The sequence below is a fragment of the Corythoichthys intestinalis genome, chromosome 16, assembly GCF_030265065.1.
Source record: "Corythoichthys intestinalis isolate RoL2023-P3 chromosome 16, ASM3026506v1, whole genome shotgun sequence".
NCBI classification, from domain to species: domain Eukaryota; kingdom Metazoa; phylum Chordata; class Actinopteri; order Syngnathiformes; family Syngnathidae; genus Corythoichthys; species Corythoichthys intestinalis.
The window spans coordinates 27,859,049-27,875,002 of NC_080410.1; the positions used below are offsets into that span (position 1 = coordinate 27,859,049).

At 39.3% G+C, this 15,954-nt stretch overlaps 1 protein-coding gene and 1 non-coding gene across 2 annotated transcripts in view; one reads left to right on the plus strand and one right to left on the minus strand.

Annotated features, from left to right (window-relative positions):
* Window positions 1-15,457, plus strand: part of gsg1l (gsg1-like) — a 38,086-nt gene extending 22,629 nt beyond the window's left edge. The window contains exons 4-6 of the mRNA XM_057860541.1: window positions 690-842; window positions 4,984-5,095; window positions 14,958-15,457. Of these exons, the coding sequence (XP_057716524.1) occupies window positions 690-842; window positions 4,984-5,095; window positions 14,958-15,282 (590 nt within the window). The 3' untranslated portion in view covers window positions 15,283-15,457. The remainder of the gene's footprint in view (window positions 1-689; window positions 843-4,983; window positions 5,096-14,957) is intronic.
* trnar-ccg (transfer RNA arginine (anticodon CCG)) lies at window positions 14,760-14,832 on the minus strand. Its single transcript has one exon. It is a non-coding gene; the product is annotated as a tRNA-Arg (tRNA).
* Window positions 15,458-15,954: the final 497 nt, after the last annotated feature.

Here is a 15,954-nt window from a genome sequence, read left to right on the forward strand (position 1 = left end):
TCTTGTGGATTTATTGTCATAATAAACAAATACAGTACTTATGTACAGTATATTGAATGTATAAATCCGTCTTGTCTTATCTTTCCATTCCAACAATAATTTACAGAAAAATATGGCATATTTTAGCAATGGTTTGAATTGCGATTAATTACGATTAATTAATTTTTAAGCTGTGATTAACTCGATTAAAAATTTTATTTGTTTGACAGCCCTAAATCAAATATTTTGTTTTATGCCAAATTGATTAAAAAGCAAATGGATCATTTTATGGCATTAAAAAAAAAACTATACTCAGTCCTCAGTTATTCCATTTGTACATAAAGTGTGCCATTGAACGCAAGGTTGGGACTGGGCCTGCTCTCGGTCGGCTCAGATAATCTTTTGAAATTGTGTGCCGTGAGTGTCAAAATGGCACAGCTTGAGCCTGGTAGCACTCCAACACATGGAGGAGGAAGGGAAAAAAAAAAGAAGAAAAGAGCGTGACAGCAAGATTCCCTCTGGTCTCAAAGCCTTGAGATAGTGTACATGTCCATCATTTTTTGCAAAGCTCACATTTCTTTGTTCCAAAACCAAGATTACACTGTTGACAATCAACCTTAAAGTTGTCCCGATATTTGTATCCTGTGGTTGCTGGAGCTGTCTCAATACTTTTGCAACGTACCTGATGTCATGTACGTGTGTTGCGTCAGGCGTGCTCTGGCTGTCCGTGGTTTCGGAGGTGTTGTACATCCTGCTGCTGGTGGTGGGCTTCAGTCTCATGTGTTTGGAGCTTTTCCACTCCAGTAACGTCATCGACGGACTCAAACTTAATGCCTTTGCTGCCGTCTTCACTGTTCTGTCCGGTAAGTCGTACAACACACAAAAGACTAAAATTGACGTCAAACTTAACGACTGATGGCTCCCATTACAGACGATGGATGTCCAATACGATTGAACTGGGAGGGCGGGCAATTGCTGCAAACATGCACACACACTGCATAATTTTCAGAACAAACTAACTAGTGAGTAAGCTACAAGAAGAAACAATCAAATCAACCACTAAGTTAACTAATCAACCATTGATGGTCATGGACATCAATCCATACGGATTGGACGTCTATCATCGTAATTGTTATTATTGTAAGCACAACCCATTGATAGTGTGAGCCGTCTTTGAATATTACATTAACCATCTATTGAACAAGATAACCAACCAATCATTTAACAACATAACCAACCAATCAATAAATCATCCGATAAATGATCAATAAATTATCTGACAATCCACCAGTCAATATCAAATCAATCATCAACCATTAATGTAAATATCTAAACAAAACCATCAACATGCAGACTACTAACCATAGTTACGCTCAAACATTAAACTACGTATGTAGCCAAACTACCTAACAACCTCATCAACCAAACATTAAACTACCAACCTAACCATTCATTTTCCTACCTAACCAGCCCACCAACCAACATTCAACAAGCATTAACCTGGCACAATTATTATTAATAGTTATTGCCGGAACTCCTTGACGTGAAGGTCGCCACGGAGCCAGAAATGTAAATTTTTTTAATTTATTGGTTGGGGGGGGGGGGGTCAAAACTACTGAAATGCAGAGAAAACAGTTTTGGTCAGTTATTTCTATAACACATACAAAAACTGATTTTTTTTTTTTCAAAATTGTATTTTTTCAATGATTTGCCAAATAAAAGTTAACAAAAACAGCTATAACCCCACCTCCATCTCCCAATTTTTATTTTTCCCCATTCCCTCACATACTAAATGCCAAATCTCAATTTTAAGTACTTAAGAACATAGGATGTATAATAAAATTGAAGATAATGTAAACATGTACTTTTTGTTGTGTTTTTTAATAATAAACTAACATACATTCAGAAAAATAAGTACAAATGACTTATATTATGTAGAATGAAATGGAATATATTTTGAAGATTGCACAAACATTGACTTTTTTAAATCATAAGGAAATGAAAAGTAGCTTAACATAAATGAACAAATAAAAGTCCAAAGTGCACATTGACAGCTAAGATGTTCTGAAACTCCCCATCAGAGCAAAAAAAAAAAAAAAAAGATAAACAAGCTACCTTTTGCCTGCATTGCCCTTTTTTCTCCCCGCTGTTTTAGAAAACATGCACATTTGAACGAATCAGAGCTAAGTATCTCTGGTGATCACATGTCAGTATGTCAGCCAATTGAACGGATAAATGAGTCCAGGCGTTTTGCTTTGCTGCGTGCATTCGCACAATGACGTGACTCGTCAGACTCCGATAACTGCATCAGCTCCACCTCCATGCCGTCCGTGGAATAAAGTAAATAATAAATATCGGTGGAAACTGATTACCCTACGCAAGCACTATATTATGCTTGTTGTTAACACTTGTGTATGTACAGTGGAGCAAATAAGTATTTAGTCAACCAGTAATTGTGCAAGTTCTCCCACTTGAAAATATTAGAGAGGCCTGTAATTTTCAACATGAGTAAACCTCAACCATGAGAGACAGAATGTGGGGGGAAAAAACAGAAAATCACATTGTCTGATTTTTGAAGAATTTTTGGGCAAATCATGGTGGAAAATAAGTATTTGGTCAATACCAAAAGTTCATCTCAATACTTTGTTATGTACCCTTTGTTGGCAATAAATAACGGAGGCCAAACGTTTTCTGTAACTCTTCACAAGCTTTTCAAACACTGTTGCTGGTATTTTGGCCCATTCCTCCATGCAGATCCACTCTAGAGCAGTGATGTTTTGGGGCTGTCGTTGGGCTTTCAACTCCCTCCACAGATTTTCTATGAGGTTGAGATCTGGAGACTGGCTAGGCCTCTCCAGGACCTTGAAATGCTTGCTACAAAGCCACTAATTTGTTGCCCTGGCTGTGTGTTTGAGATCATTGTCATGCTGAAAGACCCAGCCATGTCTCATCTTCAATGCCCTTGCTGATAGAAGGAGATTTTCACTCAAAATCTCTCGATACATGGCCCCATTCATTCTTTCCTTTACACAGATCAGTCGTCCTAGCCCCTTTGCAGAAAAACAGCCCCAAAGCATGATGTTTCTACCCCCATGCTTCACAGTGGGTATGGTGTTCTTCGGATGCAATTCAGTATTCTTTCTCCTCCATACACAAGAACCTGTGTTTCTACCAAAAGTTCTATTTTGGTTTCATCTGACCATACACATTCTGCTAGTCCTCTTCTGGATCATCCAAATGCTCTCTGACGGGCCGCAGACGGGCCGCAGACGTGTACTTTCTTTAGCAGGGGGACACGTCGGGCAGTGCAGGATTTGAGTCCCTAGAAGCACATTGTGTTACTGATAGTAGCCTTTGTTACTGTGGTCCCATCTCTCTGTAGGTCATTCACTAGGTCCCCCCGTGTGGTTCTGGGATTTTTGCTCATCGTTCTTGTTATCATTTTGACGCCACGGGGTGAAATCTTGCATGGAGCCCCAGATCGAGGTAGATTATCAGTGGTCTTGTATGTCTTCCATTTTCTAATAATTGCTCCCACAGTTGATTTCTTTCCACCAAGCGTTTTAACCTATTGCAGATTCAGTCTTCCCAGCCTGGTGCAGATCTACAATTTTGTCTCTGGTGTCCTTCGACAGCTCTTTGGCCACGGCCATAGTGGAGTTTGGAGTGTGACTGAGTGAGGTTGTGGACAGGTGTCTGTTATACCGATAATGAGTTAAAACAGGTGCCATTAATACAGGCAACGAGTGGAGCCTCATTAGACCTCTTCAGAAGAAGTTAAACCTCTTTGACAGCCAGAAATCTTGCTAGTTTGTAGGTGACCAAATACTTATTTTCCACTCTAATTTGGAAATAGATTATTTAAAAATCAAACAATGTCATTTTCTGTTTTTTTTCCCCACATTCTGTCACTCATGTTTGAGGTTTACCCACGTTGACAATTACAGGCCTCTCTAACCTTTTCAAGGAGGAGAACTTGCACAATTGGTGGTTGACTAAATACTTATTTGCCCCACTGTAAATCCGATGTTGGTAGATTGTTTTCTTCTTGGAGATGAAATGCATGTGTGGCAGCTTTGTATTGTTTTTTTTTTCATAGCGTTTTGACAGTTGCCGTCATATTTTCGGAATCAAAGCACCGTATACCGGAAGAGCGTCCGGCCCTAAATCTTATACCGGAACTGCGTTCCTGACTGTTCCCGCCCACTTTCACCCCTGGTTATTACAAAACAGTAGTGTCCTTCTGGCCCACCTAACCAACCCAACCCTAATAAACTATCTATTTTGAATTAAGCAAACAACTTATCAATCAACTTACTTGCTGACCTAAAAAAACAACAAACAGAAAATCCAACTTCCTGAAAAACCAATACACCAAACTTCCAGAGTACAGATTAATCCACCAAACAACTAATCAAGGACCAACAAAATGACACAGCTACTAACTGACCAACCAAATCAGGACTCACAAATTGACCAATGGGAAAACATCTTGTCAGAGTGAAAAGCTAAGAAATGTCACAAGGCGAGAAAGCGCTGCAGCTTGGTGAGAGGTCATCCGAGTTCAGAGGTTATCCTCCGCCTTGAGATTTCAACTTTCTTAAAGCTCTTACACAACAACGTGAGTGTGTGTGTGTGAGACTTCTTACACAAGAAGTTGGCGTTGACGCCGCCATCTCTGCATCTGGCATTAGAACTGAGCAATGAGATTGACTTCAACACAAGTGACTAATTCACTGACTGACCATTGATCGAGCTGACCTAATGTGACTTTTGGCTTTTAACCACTAACTAATGAGCTGCTTCTCGAACCTGGCACGCATTAGAATGTGGCGCACGTTTTTCCTAGAAACCGGCGCGTGCGTCATCAAGGTCGGTGAAGAGTGATGCTCTCTTTACAGCCAGCTGTAAATCTCGAGTGCTTGTTATTTACACACACGTGGCTCACGCGCACTCAATGGCTCACGTGGAGAAATTTGACGATTTCATTGGTGTGTGTGTCAGGTCTTCTTGGCATGGTGGCCCACATGATGTACACGCAAGTCTTCCAGATCACCGTAAGTCTGGGTCCAGAAGATTGGAGGCCTCACAGCTGGGACTATGGATGGTCTTTCTGGTCAGTTTTCAAAATACTTCTTAAAACGAAATGAGCAAAACAACTCATAACTGACGTGGGACCTGAATCCACAAGGTCCAGGTCCTGATGCCTTGTCATTTAGGTCACTGGGCTAAGAGGAATGCACAAAATTCCAGGAACCAAATGGATTCAATATCCTGGTTAGATTAAAAAACTTCCCTCTCATTCTCTCGGGTTTTAAGGGATTTTATTTTTGGAGATTGAATAGTGTCATGAATAGCGTTGGGCATCGAGCATTGATGGGACCCAGGACTGACACTTTGATTCTACATTTCAATTTCAAGTTTCGATGCCCTGACCGCCGACCGAAAAAAATAGCTGCCTAACACCATGAAGAAGAAGCCACATGAAGGGTGTGTCTGTGCATTGCAACTTGATTTGAAGTGCAAAAACAGTGCGGCGACGCTCAAAAGTTTAGCTCGACTTCACAAAGAAAAATGACCAGCTCAGTGCAACATTTGCAACACAGCTATATCATGCAAAAGTGGCTGCACGACCAATATGATTAAACACCTCCGGCTTCATGGAATACAAGTGCCGAGTCGTGCACAGCTGAGTGCTGCATATTTGACACGCTGCACTGGTCCTCTAACCAGTCAGAACCAAGCAAGTAAAACAATAAATTACGTCTGTTTTCTGCTGCCCCCGCGACCCAAACCCAGATTAAGCGATGGATGGATGGATGGATGGATGGATGGATGGATGGATGGATGGATGGATGGATGGATGGATGGATGGATGGATGGATGGATGGATGGATGGATGGATGGATGGATGGATGGATGGATGGATGGATGGATGGATGGATGGAATAGTACGAGAATAAGTCATATAGTGCTGCAACGATTAATCGATTAACTTGAGTATTATATTAGAATGTAAGATTCGAATAAAAATTTGCTGCTTCGATTATTCGTTTAATAAAAGTGCTGTTGTAATGGTTTGTTTTGAAAGTGTTTTCATTCATTTTTATTGATTTGGGTGGATTCACTGCCCTCTAGTCTACCTCATTTCACATGGCTGAATTCAGCTGCTCCCTGTTAAGACCAATGTAAGTTGGGTTTTTGTTTGAACTAATGTTTTTTTAATGCATTTGTAATTTAGTTTATAGGTATATTTAGCCAATTTTTGTGGGAATATGTGTCCGAACCATTTGTTAAGAGCATTGTATAAAAATGAATGAATAAAAAATAACGTTAGCATTTTATAGCATGAAGTTTTTGCGGACTTTTGCAATGTAAGTTAGCCAATTGACCTTTTGTTCTATATAGATCCTCATTTATTTATTTTTCTATACCGTTTGAGGCTCAGCTCAGGTGTTTTAATTTTTATTTTCCTTAACCGATTACTCGATTATTCGAACTAACTAATTCATCGAATAATCGACAACTAAAATAATAGATAGCTGCAGCCCTAAAGTCATATTATTACGTCGGGCTAATGTAGCTATATAAGCAGCTACGTACTTTACGTAGCTTGTTACCGCCTCCGTTAAAATCAACAGTATTAAAAGCATATTTTGTTTTAGAATCGGTTTTACAAATGAGGAATAGAAGACACTAATGCTTCGTCAGCTCCCAATTAAAGTACAGTGCCCTCCATAATTATTGGCACTCCTGTAAAAGATGTGTTTTTTAGCTTCTAATAATCTTTTTTTTTTATTCAAATAATATGGGACTTTAATGGAAAAAAAGAGAAAAATTCAACCTTCAATACAAGTGCATTCATTCAGTGGGGAAAAAATCTCACATAATGAAAAAATTATTTGACATCAAATAATGTGTGTCACAATTATTAGCACCCCTGGTGTTAATACTTTGTACAACCCCCTTTTGCCAACAAAACAAGGTCTGGGGACTGAGATGGCCATGGGAGGAGCTTGATTTTGTGTCTGGTGAACCATTTCTGTGGAGATTTGGCCATATGATTAGGGTCATTGTCTTGCTGAAAGACCCAGTGACGACCCATCTTCAGCTTTCGGGCAGATGGCAACAGATTTTGATTTAAAATGTCCTGGTATTTCAAAGCATTCATCATGCCATGCACCCTAACAAGGTTCCCAGGGCCTTTGGAAGCGAAACAGCCCCACAGCATCACTGACCCCCGCCCGTACTTCACAGTGGGTATGAGGTGCTTTTCAGCATGCGCATCTGCTTTCGTGGCACACCAGACCCACTTAGAGTGTTTGTTGTCAAAAAGCTCAATCTTGGTCTCATCTTACCAAAGCACACGGTCCCAGTTGAAGCCTGGGACCATGAGTATTTTTGTGTGAGACCAAGATTGAGCTTTTTGGCAACAAACACTCTAAGTGGGTCTGGTGTGCCGCGAAAGATGCGCATGCTGAAAAGCACCTCATACCCACTGTGAAGTATGGGGATGGGTCAGTGATGCTGTGGGGCTGTTTCACTTCCAAAGGCCCTAGGAACCTTGTTAGGGTGCATGGCATGATGAATGCTTTGAAATACCAGGACATTTTAAATCAAAATCTGTTGCCCTCTGCCCGAAAGCTGAAGATGGGTCGTCACTGGGTCTTTCAGCAAGATAATGGTTCACCAGACACAACATCAAGCTCCTCCCATGGCCATCTCAGTCCCCAGATCTTGTTTTGTTGGCAAAAGGGGGTTGTACAAAGTATTAACACCAGGGGTGCTAATGATTGTGACACACATTATTTGATGTCAAATAATTTTTACGTTATGTGGGATTTTTTCCCCACTGAATGAATGCACTTGTATTGAAGGTTGGATTTTTCTCTTTTTTTCCATTAAGGTCCCATATTATTTGAATTTAAAAAAAATATTAGAAGTTAAAAAACACATCTTTTTCAGGGGTGCCAATAATTATGGAGGACGCTGTATGTCAAGTTCGTAGCGGCTCACAGCTACCTTACCCCTACATAATATTTGCGACTCGTAGTCCTTTTTTTGAAATTGATCAGTTTGGCCCTAATACTCCGTCGTATCAACGTGCATCATTAAGTTTTTTTTTTTTCACGTATTACACTATACTGCTAATATAATATGTTTTTTGATGAATTTACCAAATATTGTCTTCTGTCTGCATTGACTTTGATTGTGTTGTTTTACTGGGTGACTTTAACATTCATGTTGATAATCCTGAAGAAGGATGTGCTCGAGAGCTTTTAAATATTTTGGATACATTTGGTTTATCTCAGCATGTCACAGTTCCAACACATAACAAAGGGCACATACTAGATTTAATAATATCCAAAGGTCTTAACATCTCTGAGGTTAGAGTGAATGACGTTGCTCTTTCTGATCACTACTGCATTCTGTTTAAAATGACCAGCCCTGTCCATCCTCTGAAAAGGGAAATAGAGGTGATTAGGAAGCGTTACATAAATGATACCACTTGTGCGTTATTCACTAAGGCCTATGCATCACCATTAACCCTTACAACAGCTCCAGTGGAAGAACTTGTAAATAGTTTCAGAACCTGCGTGATGACGTTAATTGACACTATTGCCTCAATTAAGACAAAAACTTTGTCAAGAAAGAAGAGGTCATCCTGGAGAAATGCCACACTAGCTTTAAAACAAAATTAAGATTTCAAACGAGCAGAACGCAAATGGCGAAAAAATACAAACCCCTGTTTTTTTAATGATATCTACAAAGAGAGTCTTCGCAAATACAACCAGGAACTGAAAAAATGCTAGACTAGACAGTCATATTTTTCAGAGATCATTAGTAGAAACATCAACAATACCCGCACAGTATTTTCTGTTGTTGACAAACTGACAAACCCACAAGAATCAGTACCTCAAGAATTGGCATCTGAGGTGTCCTGTCATCATTTCGCAGCATTCTTTACACAAAAAGTACTAAAGATTAGACAGACTATGTGCAACTCCAGATTACCAATTGTTACATTAAATGTAGGGCTGTCAAACGATTAAAATTTTTAATCGAGTTAATTACAGCTTAAAAATTAATTAGTCTATAAAATATGCCATATTTTTCTGTAAATTATTGTTGGAATGGAAAGATAAGACACAAGACGGATATATACATTCAACATACTGTACATAAGTACTGTATTTGTTTATTATAACAATAAATCAACAAGATGGCATTACCATTATTAACATTCTGTTAAAGCGATCCATGGATAGAAAGACTTGTAGTTTTTAAAAGATAAATGTTAGTACAAGTTATAGAAATTTTATATTAAAAACCCCTCTAAATGTTTTCGTTTTAATAAAATTTGTAAAATTTTCAAACAAAAGATAAACTAGTAGCTCGCCATTGTTGATGTCAATAATTACACAATGCTCATGGTGTTGAAACCCATTAAATCAGTCGCACCCAAGCGTGAACAGAAGGCGACAAAACACCAAAAAAACACAAGTAACAAGTGGACATGACACTGTGCTGTCATTTTAATCTGTTTGAGCGGGGCATGTGCGTTAAATGCATCAAATATTTTAACGTGATTAATTTAAAAAATTAATTACCGCCCGTTAATGCCATAATTTTGACAGCCCTAATTAAATGCCTCCCAAATTGTTCCCCACGTCAATCTTAGACAGTTTAGCCTCTTGGACTATGCCACTTTAACAGAAATTGTGTCAAAATTAAAGCCCACAATATGCTGCCTTAACATCCTTCCTTCAAAATTTTCAAAAGTGTTTTTCATTGCATTGTCCCAGACATACTTCAGATTATAAATACTTCTCTCCAAACAGGAGAGTTTCCACAGACTTTAAAACTGCAGTAATAAAACCTCTTCAAAAAAAAAAACTAATCTGGATGCCTCAACCATTAGTAATTATAGGCCAATATCAAATCTGACATTCCTGGAGAAAATTATCAAGAGGGCTGCATTCGAGCAGATCCAGGTTTTTATGATGCAAAACAATCTTTTTAACTCTTTTCAGTCTGGATTTCGGCCACAACACAGCACCGAGACCGTGCTTATCAAAGTTTTAAATGATATTCATCAGAATACTGATGCAGGCAAATAATCTGTTCTGCTACTATTGGATCTCAGCGCCGCATTCGACACGGTTGATCACAACATACTGTACTACTCAGCAGATTGGAACAGTGGGTAGGGCTTACTGACACTGTTCTTCAGTAGTTCACATCTTATTTACATGATAGGGATTTCTTTGTGTCAATCGGAAACTATCAGTCAGAACCAGGGCCGGCCCAGCCTATACGCAGACTATGCAACTGCTTAGGGCCCCTGACCACTATGGGGCCCCCAATCTGGCAATTGTTTAATTCATATTCTATTTTGTTAACTACAGTTTGCTTTATTTGGCTTTTTCAGTTTTGATACTTAATTTCAAGCTTAAAAAAAATAAAAGTTCTTCCTTAACTTCTTTCTTTTCCTTTTTTAGAAAAAGGTTCGGCGCTATCTACTGTAAGTACTGACAATCATTTGGGGTGAGAAGTTTGAAGTATGCAGTGCAACAAAATCTGATTAATATACAAAATATGGACGTATGGGTTGGATTGCATGTATAGGTTTCACAGTACACTGTGACGAAATGGTGTGCCAAAAATATGGGGCCCTTGGCATTATTTTGCTTAGGGCCCCCAAATGGCCTGGGCTGGCCCTGATCAGAACGAACCAAATTCACGTGTGGAGTCCCTCAAGGCTCGATTCTTGGACCACTCTTATTTAACATCTATATGCTTCCCCTAGCTCAGATTATGGAACACATGATTATAGTACCTTAGTCTTCCTGACTAAATGCATTCATCAAATCAGTGAATGGATGTGCCAGAATTTTCTCCAGCCAAATGTGGAGAAGACAGAAGTGATCATTTTTGGGCCAAAAAAGGAAAGGTCAAAGATAAGCAGGCACCTTAGCACAATGTCACTTACAGCTACAAATCAAGTCAGAAATCTTGGCGTAGTTATTGACTCAGACCTAAAATGTGATAGCCATATAAAGTCTGTCACTACAGTAAATCTGCTGACTACCACCTAAAAATATAGCCAGAATTAAGGGGCTTCTGACTCAACAAGACACGGAAAAGCTTATGCATGCATTCATTTTCAGTAGATTGGACTATCGCAACGGTATATTTACAGGTCTTGATAAAAAAATCAGTCAGGAAGCTGCAGCTAGTCCAGAATGCTGCAACCAGAGTTCTCACAAATACAAGGAAACTGGACCACATTACACCGGTTTTGAAATCGTTACACTGGCTTCCAGTGAGTCAAAGGATAGACTATAAAATACTACTGCTGGTCTAAAAACCACTTAATGGCCTTGGACCAAAATACATGCTTGATTTGTTAGATTCCTATGAAAAATCTAGACCCCTAAGGTCGTCTGGAACCGGTCTCCTGTATGTTCAAAGAACAAGAACCAAGCACGGTTAGGCAGCATTTAGTTATTATGCTTCTCACTTCTGGAACAAGTTACCTGAAGGTCTGAAGTACGCTCAAACTGTTAGCTCCTTTAAATCAGGACAAAGAAAAGCTATCAATCTATCTATCTATCTATCTATCTATCTATCTATCTATCTATCTATCTATCTATCTATCTATCTATCTATCTATCTATCTATCTATCTATCTATCTATCTATCTATCTATCTATCTATCTATCTATCTATCTATCTATCTATCTATCTATCTATCTATCTATCTATCTATCTACGGATATATTTCAATCTATTTGCTTTATATTCCTCTTGTGCTTTATCTCCATTGCTGATTTCAATTATTATTATTACTAGTAGTAGTAGTATTTTTTTATTCTATTCGTGATTAAATGCGATTTTCATGTATAATTTTATTTCCTGTTTCGCTTGTCTTTGTTTTAACGTTCAATTGACTTAATGTGATTTTTATGATCTTCATGTAATGTAAAGCACTTTGAATTGCCTTGTGTTGAATTGTGCTATATGAATAAATTTGCCTTGCCTTACAGTGATACCTGACATTTATTTATCTAGTCTGCTGTGAGCACCAGCCACCAGCTGTTTTGTCTGAGGACCCTGCTGCATGGTGGTGGAATGAAAGAAACACTGTCAGATCTCACTTTCTCATATTTATTCCCTCAAGCTTCATCTACACCTAGCGAGCGTGTGTTCTCCACTGCAGGAGACACTATCTGTCCTGAAGGCTCACGCTTACTGCCTGAGAAGGCAGATATGATCATTTTCCTAAACAACCACGGTTTCTGATTTTATCCTGTACCCACTGCTAATCAGGACTGGGTTTTGAAAGTTGTTTTGTTTGTTTGTTTGATATTCTGCACAAGGTTAGCCCATTAGTGGGAGGTCAATAACATGTAAAAATGCCTGCAGCATAAGACACTCTAAAACATAGGCAAAAGAATATGTGTAAATGTTTTCTCCATGAGCTTTTGAAAAACAAACATCTTTGTGAAAGTGTACTCCTGTGGAAAGAAACTTCATCACATTCAAGTTCCAAGACTGATATTTACAGTATATACAAGTTAAAAATAGCCCTGTGATAAATTCATAGCAAAGTTAATTGAAAGTTCATATAATTAAAAAAAAAAAAAAAAATCGAGAAGTTAAGAAATAAATATAAACTATGCAATTTGTTTGACCCTGCCTATCAAAACAATCAGAATCGAGAATCATTTGGAACTGGAATCGAAATGTGGAATTGAAATTGGAACCGTTCAAATTCAAACGATGCCCAACCCTAGTCATGAAGGAAATCCGGCATTTTGTTTATGACATGATATACTGCACCCTCCAACGTTAAGATCAGGAGGCATGATAACTGTTGTGGTAGCCCTTGGAACTTTAGAAGTCTGCCAAAATGCCTCAATGGCAATTCTGAGGATCATTAATCTTCCAGTTGGGTTCAGACCCCACAGTTATCGGTTCCACTAACTGATACCTTGTGCAGCACGTTACTGGAGCAGTTAAGAAGTCACTGTTACAGGTAAGTCTTGGTAATTACAGCTCAGGAAGTGGATAATCAGAAGTTTCCTGGAAAGTGCTTGAACAAACATCTAGAAGATTTTAGGGTCCTGTTGGTGAACCTGATTTATTGGCCATTGGATTCTTATAGGCAAGGTGTTGGATGTTGAATGCTTGTCCAAAAATGTTAAAGGGGGATAGTCAACAATTCCAGGAAGCCTGTGATAGGTTATGTTTCAGTTGGAGAACCTGGGTGAAAATTAAGATGGAGAAAATGAAGTAGGTTTATGAAAAGTCCGACAATCTATCAATGCTCCAGTATTTTCTGTGCTTTCTAAGCAGTGCATTTGGCCACTAGGTCAGTGTTTGGGGAATTAAATGTCTTGATTATCGCAGCTTGGCTGTTTGAAGTCTATATGGAAGAGTCAAGGAGGGTTGAAATCCCAAATACTAGTCTACAAAGGATTGCGGATCATTTGGAAGACATGACATAATTGTTCTTTATGACCCATGATAGGTTATGTTCCTGTTGGAGAAACTGGGTGAAAATTAAAATGGAGAAATTAAAGTAGGTTTGTGAGAAGTCCAACAATCTATCAATGCTCCAGTATTCTGTGTGCTTTCTAGGCAGTGCATTTGGCCACTGGGTCAGTGTTTGATGAACGAAATGTCTTGGTTATCTCAGCTTGGCTGTTTGAAGTCTATAGAGTCAATGAGGGTTGAAACCCCAAATAGTAATCTACAAAGGATTGAGGATCATTTGGAAGCCATTCTGAAGTCCCAAGAAATTATTTCTGCATTTGGGCAGAATGTTTCAAAAGATCCACACTGAACAGATGCTGGTCTTGAAACCACAATTATCAAAGCTGGAAGGTAATGCCTTAAACCAGGGGTGTCCAAACTTTTTGCAAAGGGGGCCAGATTTGGTGTGGTAAAAATAGTGAGGGGCCGACCTTGGCTGATGTCATTTACGTAGAATATATTCAAGCAAATTTTAGCAAGCCATTCTGTGTGTCACATTTGCTCTATGTTTTTTTTAAATGAATTTTTTCAACAATCTCGAAACTAGCCTTTGTGGCGTTCTCTTTCGACTCTCGGCCTATTGCGAAATACTAATGCTGTAAAATTAAACTAGCTTCAAATTGCTTCAATTTCTCGCTACGTATCTTCCTAGTAATCTTGTCGTACATGTCAGTGTGTCTTGTTTGTTAATGTCGCCTCACATTGAACTCTTTAAAAACAGCGACTGCCTCTTTGCAAATGAGGCTGACACAGTTTTTGCGTATTTTAGTAAAGAAATAGTCCAATTTCCACCTATCCATGAAGCGTCGGCCGTCGCAGCCAACTTTTTCTTTGTTGATTGTCGCCATTTTAGAAAATCGGGAGTAAAGGGTCAAACAGGGTAATTTTGCCTAGAGTGCTGCTGCCTTTTAGTGGGTAAATGAGGAGCAGCATTTAGTGTGTAAGCTACTTCATATGCTGGTAGCAGTACTGCTGACCAATTTATTAAGTCTGTGTGCGGGCCAGACGTTATTGATTTTATGACAGAGGCTGGGGGCCGGATGAAATTTGATCACGGGCCGCATTTTGGCCCCCGGGCCGGACTTTGGACATGTCTGCCTCAAACCACTGGATCCACAAAGATGTATCAGATTCCAGGAAGGAAATTTCTTGATTCTTTCAGATCACGCTATTTTGATAATTCAGAAATCCTCAACATTTTTGATATGGTGTTACTTGAGAACTATAATAAGAACTCATAGCCCAGGTGGGACTTGAACCCACAATCCCCAGCTCCGGAGGCTGATGCCTTGTCCATTAGGCCACTGGACCCTTTATAAACTGGGTTCCGTCCCTAGGACCAACTACTGAATTTGGACAGAAATGCTTGGTTTTGGCTTAATGTCCATACTTTCAGCAGAAACTTACAAAATTAACATTGTGTCTTCCTCTATCAGCATGGCGTGGGGTTCCTTCACATGCTGCATGGCCGCCTCTGTCACCACACTCAACTCCTACACCAAAACAGTCATCGAGTTCCGCCACAAGCGCAAACTCTTCGAGCAGGGCCTTCGCGAGGAGCAGAACTTCCTTGACCAGGAAGCCTTCCACTACTTCCGCGACCGCTCCCTGCAGTCCATCTCCGGCACGCTGGATGTCTACCCAGGTCCCGGGAGCCTACCCGGGCACCCTCCAGATCCTGGGCTGGGCCGGACCAAGATAAGAAGCGCCTCCATCGACTTGGGTGAAAACACAGACTCACTGGGAGAGGAGCAGTGCTGAAAGATCTCCGCCTTTGGGCTGGAACCTTAACCGGTTCTGGTGTTACATGTGAATGTGCTGCTGACTTTATTTTAACGACTCGACAAGAGGATGTAGGACTAAAACCAGACTTGAATTGTACATGCTGTCTATACATTTAACAAAATATCTCAGAATATACTGTATAATGCAACAATCATGCGTGAAATGTGTAAGGCTTGTTTTTTCAATGTTTATCTCATTGGCTGCCATTGATGGTCATGGACATCCAATCCATTCGGAGTGGACGTCTACCACCGTCAATCGTAGAGTAAGAATTGTTATTGTAACCACAAACAATCGATAATTTGAGCCGTCATTGAATATTATATTAACTCCAAAAGAGCTTTTTTTTAAATCATGAGTTTTACTAATTGCAATTAATAAGTTTGAGTAAAAAATAAGACATTTTATTGTAGCAAGAAAATGGCGGTTTACGGAACAACAGTTCACGTTACCTTGCCAGGTGATTTTGAAAAACAGGTATTTTTTTCCGCTTCAATAGAAAATAAATATATTTTAATGTGGATTTTCTTTCAATTGAACTTGGAATTTTATAGTGTTGCATTTTAGAAAATGCTACATGTAGCATTTTAAATCAACGTCATTGAGACGCCAATGGAAGACAAAATGTAATACTTCAACAAATAGCAA